A 10,309-nucleotide genomic window follows, 5' to 3' on the forward strand; every position below is an offset into this window, starting at 1 on the left:
TACTCATAATTTTTTAAAATATATTTTTAGTTTTTAATTTCAGTATAAAATAAAAAATCAGTCCTTATTTCAAACTTTAAAAATAAAATAGTATAATTTTTTAATTCAATTGTGCTAAATTTTTTAAAAGTTTCAAACACATTTCAGATTGAAGCATTTTAACTGTTTACGCTCTTTGAGACATTCTAGCTCAAATATGATACTAGAACACGTTTAACAAACTCAAAACAATTAATATTGTTGGACTAAAATATCATATTTACTCATTTTTAAAACTTAGGAAAAAATTATATCAAAATTCAGAATAAAAACAAATTAAAATTTTGCATGATGAAAAACTAAACATATTTAAACTTTTTTTTTATCAACATACTTCACTCAATATCTTATTGCTGACAATAAACTGGTGCAAGTACAAATATGTCAACCATTCAATACCCGTGAAGTCAAAGATATGGTAGGGAACATATCCATGTTTGGGAAGCGTGGTTAATGGTTGTGATGATCATTCACAATAAAGAATTTAAGAGATTAATGAAGTTTGAAAATTTTAATCAGGGAATGAAAAGATAAAGGTAAGTTTTAAACTGGTTGTGGAATTTTTAGAACAAAGTGAACCGTGCAATTTGCTACAAGTATTTAGAATATTTGAGGAGGTACCACCATAGTTGCAGGTTGTTCTTCCTTAACCATATTGGTTGTTCGAGTCCTAAAACACCTATTGCTGACTCTTAACGTGTAACTAATAGCTGGCAATGTCCATAAACGGCCATAAGTGACTTAAATGTAAGATTGAACAAGGAGTGGAAAACTGCCCATAGTGCATTGCTTTTTGGGGCTAACACTGACCATAGTACACTAGGAGTAAGTAATTAACAATAAACTACTCAGAATATATAGGCCAGTGGAACGAGAATATGTCATGGTCATGGTAGATGCGTCATCACCACTGCAAAGGAAGAATATGAGGATTACAGTCTCACTGAGGAATTGCAAAGATGGCATTCAGAAAGGAAAGGAGGGTGAAGTAAAAGTCAAACTTCAGGACTGGTAGTCCACCACAGTAGATCTACCAGCTCCGCAAAAGCAGGATAATGTCAATCTCAATGGCACAGTGGAATTGAAGAAAAGACAAAAGGGAGCAATTTTTTATACTTGAAAGGGACAAATTTGGAAGACAACGAAAATGATTTTTCTTCCTCGGCAGATGACATTGTCAGTGTGTCACTACGCAGTCAGGACATGATGGTAATGGTGGAAAGGACTTAACAACAGTGAGTTACTCTGGGATTATGAGGCTAAAAGAAAATAATAGCAGGGCACGAAACATTGGAATTCTCCATGTAGACAGACAACGAATACCGCAACCAAGATCTATTCCATTTACCTAATTTCTACAATGAGATGTATCATAGTTTATCATACGTAGAATCCTATCAGGAAATTGATGTTTTCAGGAATCATGTTTTAATCTTTTCTTTTTACGAACATCAATCTCTCACTTTAAAGGAACCCTGAAAGGTGGTGTGATTAGTTTAAAAGGGAAAAACACCCTTAAGACATAGATCCTGCCGGGTATTAGTACGAGAAAATATTGACAATATTCAAAAGGTAGCAGCAGAAGCACAAGCTCAGTTACTAATTTTAGGTTTTTAGTCGAAAGAAATCTTTTACGACTTATTTATAAGCAGATCGATCTAACTAATTGCAGCCTCAATCAAGAACTATATTTATTTTCATTACAGTTGAGCAATGTTACACGCACATATGGCAATTACAGTGATTACATTGATAAAATATCAAATTGCCAAATGAAAAATCAGTAAACTTTCACTCACTTGAAGACCGTATTATGGCAGGTCTTGCCACAGGGGTAAGGACAGTCTATAGCTTTGACAGTTTTCCGATCAAAATACCATTGTCCAACAGCAGTTGCAACTGGCTGCAGGAAAAGAAATATCAACTTATTAGATAACTTTTCTGTAAGAACAGTAAATAGTGAATAATTTCACCCAGAGGCATTAGTTTCACTTTGTCTTAGACCTGAGCAGAACAAGCGATTGCAATCAAAATGAAGGCTAGGTATATGTTTAATGACTGTTTTCCTTTTCATGAAAGGGTCAAACTATATTGTCATACGTTTAACCATGAATACATGGATGGAAAGTGAAAAAAAGTTTATGTCAACATTTCAACAATATTGAACTAATCCGGTAATTAGTCAATGATTCTAGATATACAGAAGATTTATCCGCATATAACTCTAAATCTTTATCATTCTACTGTTTTTTATTTTATACAGAAATGGCAGCCTCATGCATTTGATTGCAAATGAACCATTGCTTCATATAAAGACAAGATTGAACCATAGAGATGCCATAGTTTTTAATTCCTATCAAGATTTTTTGGAATCTCCTTACATGGTCTCTCACTGCGTCTTTTCAACTCTCCCAATTAAAAGAAAAGGTTAGTCTAGAAAACCCTAACGTATTCCACCAGCACAGTTTTAGAAGCATAGAAATCTAAATCATGCATACCGTATTGCCAATAACTGGAGAGTCATCAGCAAACCAAGTATCTTGTAATTCAGAGTGGCAATGAGCAAAACAAGAATTGATGAATAACCCGGTACGAGATTCCCCTGAGAAGCCTTTGATGTAGTTTAGCATTTGATTTCTGAAATCTGATTCAGAGAAGAGATATATTATATTATATTATATTTCAATGAAATCAGATGATTGTAGATATGCATCAATTGCTACGCGCAATATAGAAATTCACATTAGAGATCAAGTTACCTTGGAAGAATTGAATTTGAGATGAGTTACAGAGTGCACGATTATGTTTACAATCATTCCAAGAGCCATGGGGATCTGCTGAACCAGAGACCAAACTGTCTTGGACCTAAAGGAAGAAATAAGACAGATTTAGTCCATATCATAAAGAATTCAGTTCTAATCAGGTTGCCACAGGTACATACAGGGTATTCATCGATAATCCCAGAGAATATATGTTTCTTGCTTAGCTTACCCTATGGACTTTTGCTTAAGCATAAAATAACTTAACATTCAAAACTAATTAACTGAATGATGGATGAATTCAATTTGCCTACAGGGCCAAGGCTTTTACTGTGGATTGGGCATTGGTAAGAGTCCAAATTAAAATTATTTTTCCTGTACTAAAAAAAGAGGAGTAGAAAAAATTCTTGACAGTACTAGAAACGTTTGAAACAGGAAAATCATAGACCACAAATTAGTTAAACAAGAAACCATAGCATCCATACCATAGCATTTTGAGGACAAATGAAGAGATACAAGCTTATACACACATAATCAGGCACTTTATTAACATAAAATTACAAGAGTGTATCCGTTAATATCACCTGCCATGAATCATAAGCTGCATTGAGTAGAAACAATGGAGTCTGAACATGGTTGATCAAATTTTGAGGAAAAAAGCACTACAAAAAGAAAAATTATGTTTAAAATTTGCAAGTTTTACAATTTCAAGTTATCGACAGCATGACATTCAAAATAAATAGAAAAATACCGAAGTTGGGTCCAATTGCTTGAGACAACTTTCTGGAAGATTTTTTTGCACTTCCTGCAGTTTCAACAACATCAGTGCAACGGCATACTTGTACATAGTTTCTGAAATTAATATAAAATAAGTAAATCTGTAACAAGAAAGTTTATCCCATGCTTGAACCAAACATTACCTGTAACTTAACTACACCTCCAAACAGATTCCTCATTGTCCGAACCCCAGCAACATCAACCCTACATGATTGAACAGATAATCAATTATATCAAGCTCTGCTGATGCTGTGGGCTAGTTGTAGCAGTATAAAACAATACAAAACTTACGCATCTAGGAAAAACCCTGCATCGCTCAAACATTTCACTTTGGTGGATGTAGGAAATAAGGTCCGGAACTCATCACAATGTATTATAGACGCTAGACCACCAGCAGAGCATCCAGACAAAAGAGCCTGATAAAAAGAATTAATTAGCATCCATGGATATTGAAGATTGATTATTGCGACAAAAGGGACATGGTAAACCTGGTTGGCCTTCTTCATCCCCTTTGACAATAATTCCTCCATTGCAGCTTGCCAGATTTTTTGTCCTCGGAATTGAAGCTGTGCAGCCTGAAACAAATTCACATTACAATATAAACATAAATTCAGAATATTTCCGTGTGCAACCAACTCAGTAACACACACACACACGTTGGAAAATTCACAACTCAGTAACACACATTGTGTCAGTATGTCAGTATGACTACATTTGAAAAAAAAAAGACATGTCAGCATGTCTACTTTCTTTCATTAAAAGCAAATCAATTTTGACACTATGAAACATGGTGTCACAAAAGTTGCCTTCAAGAGATGCAAACATGGCATATATGAGTGGAAGAATGAACTAACACTGGGACCATAGTTTTTGACTCTCCCACTCTTGCAAGGAAACAAAACTTTGCTTCTTTGCCATTGATGAGTCAGACGATACGCAAAATAAATAGCAAAGCTCTGCTTACTTACTTCAAGTGGCTATTAATTGACTGAATGTTTCAATAAGTATATATATACATAAGAAGGGGAAAATATATACTATTATACTTTTTCATACTCTCACTAACCTCGTCTTGACTATCTCCACTGAAAGATGCCCCATCACAGTACCGTACTTTAACTCTGTTCCAGTTAAAGAAATCTGTCACACGAAAATATCCGTAAAAATGAGAACACAGAAGACTCGAGTAAGAAAATCCTGTAATCTCAGAAGAAAATAATGCATGCATTTGTAAGGTAAGGTAAAGACAAAAACCAGGGTTTTCTTCAGCTTTGTTGCTTAATATCCCTGTGAATGCTAGTTGCTTTTCCATGAATTTTGAGGAACCACGACGAGTAGTTTTTCTGAAGACACAACTTCTGATGTTATTACACCATCCTCCACCCTAAGCAAGCCGGGTAGGAAAGTATTTAATGAGGTTTACATCATAATAGCATTATGCCAATAAATTATCACAGTTGCATAAGGATTTGAAATTTTTAAAAAAATTGAAAAATCTTTAAAATATTTAAAATTTCTGATTAAATCTCACTGTCAAGACAAGTGGATATTCTGCTACATACCTCCAATTGAATGAGCCAACTATTTGCCCCAGATCCAAATCCAGGATGAAAGTGATAACCAGGCAATGTTCCATCTAAACAAACTGGCAATTCAGGACAAAAAGTATTATAAATCTTGAAAATGCAACTCTAGGTAATGTTTGCGTTCATTTTTTATAGAGTTCTAACATTAATTTGCTTGTAGATTAAAAATAACAAAAAATAAATCACTCCACATATCAATTCCAATCAGAATCCACTATGCAAAATCGACTTCATCAAAAATTAATTTTGCAAACACTTATCTATACACACGCAGTTGAGACAGTCTTTATTAACCTAAAAAGCATGCACAAAAATGATATCCATCCTACTCGTACAAGTACCATCTCAGTGCATAAATGCCTAGTCCGTTCAGTGACAGTAATCTAATTCCATAAAACGGCAAAAGTGTTACCAGAAAGTGAAAAATGACAAAGAGAGCATTTTGGGGGCACAAAGGGAATAATGCAATGCAAAGTTCAGAGGATACTGTTACAAAGTGGCGTAATGGTGAAGCCAGCATTCAAATAATTTCACTAGCTTTAAGAAATGACGAGGCAAACTACAAATAATTTCATTCGTTCAGAGAAATAGAGAGAGAGAGAGATACCAGCTCCTTTGGAAGCAGCTCCCGGAATAAGAGTGAGAGGGACCATGAGAGGCTTCGCAGCCATTGATCCGGTGTCGTTTTGGTAGAAAAGCTCATACTCAGATCTACCATTGATAACCACAGAAAAAAATGTAAATGCTATAAGAAGGAGCACCCTCATTCTCATTTCTGAATCAACTCACTGAGTGAATCACTTGTGATAATTATTGGTTTGTTTATATAGAACACAGAGTGTGGGTTTTGGGTATTGGTTTATTCACTACACTACAGCTCAAGTTATTAAATAGGGCTTTTTCTCATTTATCGCCGATAAATTGGAATGAGACATGTATCTCATGTAGCTGGTAAGTCGCTCCGACACCCCCCACTTCACCAAGGATACCTCTGTCGGTCCCTTTTTGCTTTTGTCTTAATTAATTTTCCATGTGCTGTATGATCTGCATTTGTTGCCTTGTGGGTGAGGATGTTTTGTCCAAACCATTTTCTCCTTAATGTGGAATGTTCAAGACAATAACTGGAAAATAATTAAAGTTATGAGACCGCTTTATGATTCACGAATCTTACCTGCAAGTATTTCAAAATAATTAAATATTTTAAACTTCCTATATATTGATGGATTTTCCTGCTAATCGTTTCAGAGTCCTAATAAATATATATTTTTAGCAATTTTTTAATTTTAATTTTGATGAGTGCTTCTGATGAACATTTCAATATATATATATATATATATATATATATATATATATATATATATATATATATATATATATATATATATATATATATTACTACCAAGTAGGATTGACCGATCGGGCGTGTTTAGATAATACCGAGTATGTAATATGTCTGATCGGACCTCGTCAGCTGTTTGATGAAGACATTGTTTGAATGTCCATGAATGCGTAATTAATGAGGTAATGTCATTGTCGAGTAGTTAAGGTCAGCATTGAAAGTCATTAAGAAGTAAATTAATGGATAATATTGAGAAGGTAAACTCTCTGTTTTTTACTACAATTCGATAGGCTTGCAAAGACAAATTCTGACTTGAGCGTCGGAGTGTTTTGTGCAAGTCACCCCGTTTTGAGATTGAGAGAGCAAGATCCAGGAAAGAAGGCGGAAGGGTGAAGGACCGATCAGTAGAGAAAGAGTGTTTCCGAACGGAAGCAACAAAAGTTTTTCCCGTCCCATTCAGCAGAAACAATATATATATATATATATATATATATATATATATATATATATAATAATTATTTTAAACATCTATCATGTTAAAAAACGTGACAGGTCACTTTAATAGACTTTTATCTGAATTCTTCTTTTCACACCTTAAATTATTTTGATGTTTTATTTAAATCCTGTTAACCTAATCTTTGAAAATAGTAGATGTCTGGAGTGAGGAGTCTTCATTTGTTTAATAAAACGTATTTATGTTTTATGACAAAATGCACTAAAGTTAATTGACCGTTATAAGGAGTTTCTAAAACTTTCATAATGACAACAAATGATATCTTAGAACATCTCTTAGAAGTCAAACAAACATTAGAGTTGTTACTTTTAAAATAAATAATATTTTCTTAATTTCAACTTTAAGTGACTCTTTTTTTTTAATTTAACCACTTTTTTATTTGACAGATTTTTTAAAGTTAATAATTATCTTAATTATAAAACTACCTATAAAATAAAATGAATAAAAGTATTAACAATAAAATTATAAAAACTAGTTATATTTACACATTACAATAACATAATAATTTTGTCTTAAAACAATTGTAAACATAAAATTACAATTATTTTTATAATAAATTATAATAATATATTTTATTATTGGATATTTTTTATATTTTTATTAGGTTAAACATTAATTCATATATTGATTAGACAAGTTAACAATAAATATTAAATGAGTGTCTCATATATTAATTAAACAATGACAATATACATTAAATAAGTATTTCTACATATAAATTACATGAGTTTATTAATACACAAGACAATATATATTCATTCACTTATTAAATAAATCTTCAAATACATGTTAGATAAGCTTGTTCACACACGAATTAAATGAATATAGTGAAAAATATTAAATTGACCTAACATTATTCATTAAACAAGTTTGTCCACACACTTACAAATATAACAAAACATAAGATGAATCATTTCATGCATTTATGAAATAAGTTAAAAAATGAACATTAGATTAGTATGTTCATACAATGATAAAATGAGTTTTGCAACACACATTATACGAGTTTGTTCATATACTTATTAGACAAATTTAACAACATATATTAGACGAGTTTGTTCATGCATATATTAGATAAGTCTATTAATACACATTAAGCGACTCTATCTATTTTCTGATTAAACGAGTCTTACAATATATATTATTTAGACAAATGAGTCTGATAATAAACATTAAACGAATGTGTTCATATACCCATTAGATGAGTCTAATAACATATATTAAACAAGTTTATCAATGCTTCACAAGTTTAGCAATACACATTAAATCCTTTTGTTCATACACTAATTTATACTTTTCGTGAATCAATTCTACGTCATGTATACTTTTAGAGGTTTACTATATGCTTTTGCACATAATTTATCATTTGTATTTTTATAAAATTTACTGTTAATATTTTTTCCAAACTTATAAATTAGTTTTCACATGGATTGTATTCAAAATTTAATATAAACTTAAAAATGTTTATTATTTAATTTTTCAACCTTTAAATCTTTTTTAATAAATACATAAAAAAAATCAACTCAAAGACACATGTTTAAAACTAATAAAATAAATAAAAATATTTAAATAAAATTATAAAAATTAGTTATATTTATAATAAAAATATTAAAAATATTTTTTCTTATCATAAAAAGTGAACACACATCTGCATGTGTTTTCATTAGTTTAAATAATAAAAATATAAATAAATAATATTTGTATATAAATTAAATGTGTTTATCTCAAAAAATTATTCCAAGCAAGAACTATTATCCCAAATGAAAAAAAAAAAACTTTTCTTCTAAATATTTTATAGTTATATTGCAAAACTTGAACTTGTTCATATCACTGTCAAGCATTATTTTTTATAAGACAGGTTTTCTTTTCTATGTCCAGTGCATGAGAGATTCTTAGCTGAGAAGATACTCAATACATTATTATTTTTACACACAACCTCTAAAAAGTTGTAACCATTAAAATTTAAAGTAATTTAGTTCTTCTAATAACATGGATGCGATATAATTCATTTATCTTAACAAATTTAAATATTTATATAATACATTTTTAGGTGCATCAACCAACACTGGATATTAATAATACATACATCAATATTTTTGTGAAAAAAAAACAGTTACACAACCTACCAAAATATATTAGGTAACCTTTAATTGAAAAATCACTCTAAAGAATTATCATGTTCATTTTACATTTATCATATTTATAAAAAAAAAGTTCAATTCAAAATTGTTTTATATTCATTTATATATTTTAGAATTAAAAGTTATGTAATATATATTTGAATGTATAATTTAATTATCATTTCATTATTTTTTTATAAAATTTGATATACACAAGATGATATGAAGTTAGAATTAAACCATCAAATTAATTAATGTTGCGTTATCAATTTACAGTGTTTATGGAAGGTAAATTATTTTTATTTGATATTGTTCTCAATGTGTTTAATATATTAAATATACATAAGCTTGTTTGTAATTTTAATTATATATTAAATATAATATATAATATTATTATGTGTAATAAATATGTTTATTACATTATCATTTTAATATTTTTACGAAATTTAATATACACTTGATAATATATAATTATTCAACCGTCAAATTAATTATTGCTTCATTATCAATTTATAGTGTTTATGAAAGTTGAATTATTTGTATTTGATATCTTGTAAGCTATTTAATATATTAAATACATAGATATCTGCGTAATATTAGTTATACCTTAAATATAATAAACAATAGTGTTGTGTGTGTTAAATATGTAAATTAAATAGCCCAATATTAACTATATGTTATATTTATAGATAATGGGGGAATATTGTGCTTTTAATAATTAGATAATACTATCTTCATAAAACATGTGTAATATTAATTATATATCCTGCGCCAAAAAGAATATTAATCGTGTATCATATTAAATAAATAACATCTGTATAAGCTATATATTAGTAAAGTGTGTACAACATTAATTATATATTGCATATTTAATTAATAGAATTATATAATGATTAAATACATGTGTGATTTTGTAATAGTGACATTTTATTTAATATATATTTCTAATATATGTAAAGTTTATAATTTTCTTAAAATAAATTATACTTAGCAATATCATTGAATTAGTCCTGTATTATACTTCATTAATCTGTTAAAAGATATTGTTAATGTTTATCAAAATGCTGAATTAATAGCTTTAAATAAATAACACCTTAAGCTCTATCAAGTTTAACAATAATATAAATGTACATGCTTAAGACTTGTCAATTTTATATTTCAAGACAAATCATTGT

At 29.7% G+C, this 10,309-nt stretch overlaps 1 protein-coding gene across 1 annotated transcript; it reads right to left on the reverse strand.

Annotated features, from left to right (window-relative positions):
- Positions 1–1,705: 1,705 nt before the first annotated feature.
- On the reverse strand, positions 1,706–6,138 carry LOC124837658 (Pectinacetylesterase family protein). The gene is made up of 12 exons (XM_088116450.1): positions 5,769–6,138; positions 5,138–5,220; positions 4,830–4,959; positions 4,642–4,715; positions 4,064–4,150; positions 3,867–3,991; positions 3,719–3,779; positions 3,550–3,603; positions 3,383–3,460; positions 2,799–2,904; positions 2,538–2,683; positions 1,706–1,942 (listed from the first exon to the last, which is right to left on the reverse strand). Exons 1-12 carry the CDS (start codon positions 5,932–5,934, stop codon positions 1,835–1,837), a joined length of 1,218 nt encoding a protein of 405 aa, XP_087972576.1. The 5' UTR covers positions 5,935–6,138; the 3' UTR covers positions 1,706–1,834.
- Between the last annotated feature and the right edge of the window lie 4,171 nt (positions 6,139–10,309).

The sequence above is a fragment of the Vigna umbellata genome, chromosome 5, assembly GCF_029865625.1.
Source record: "Vigna umbellata cultivar VRB3 chromosome 5, Vumbellata_1.0, whole genome shotgun sequence".
In the NCBI taxonomy this organism is placed as follows: domain Eukaryota; kingdom Viridiplantae; phylum Streptophyta; class Magnoliopsida; order Fabales; family Fabaceae; genus Vigna; species Vigna umbellata.

Excerpts from the sequence above, each read along its gene's own strand:
- LOC124837658 (XM_088116450.1), bottom strand. The coding sequence starts at position 5,934 with ATGAGAATGAGGGTGCTCCTTCTTATAGCATTTACATTTTTTTCTGTG. Across the intron at positions 4,151-4,641 it reads GTGGAGATAGTCAAGACGAG|GCTGCACAGCTTCAATTCCG; the intron begins GTTAGTGAGAGT and ends AATTTGTTTCAG. Across the intron at positions 3,780-3,866 it reads GCAGGGTTTTTCCTAGATGC|GGTTGATGTTGCTGGGGTTC; the intron begins GTAAGTTTTGTA and ends TCAATCATGTAG.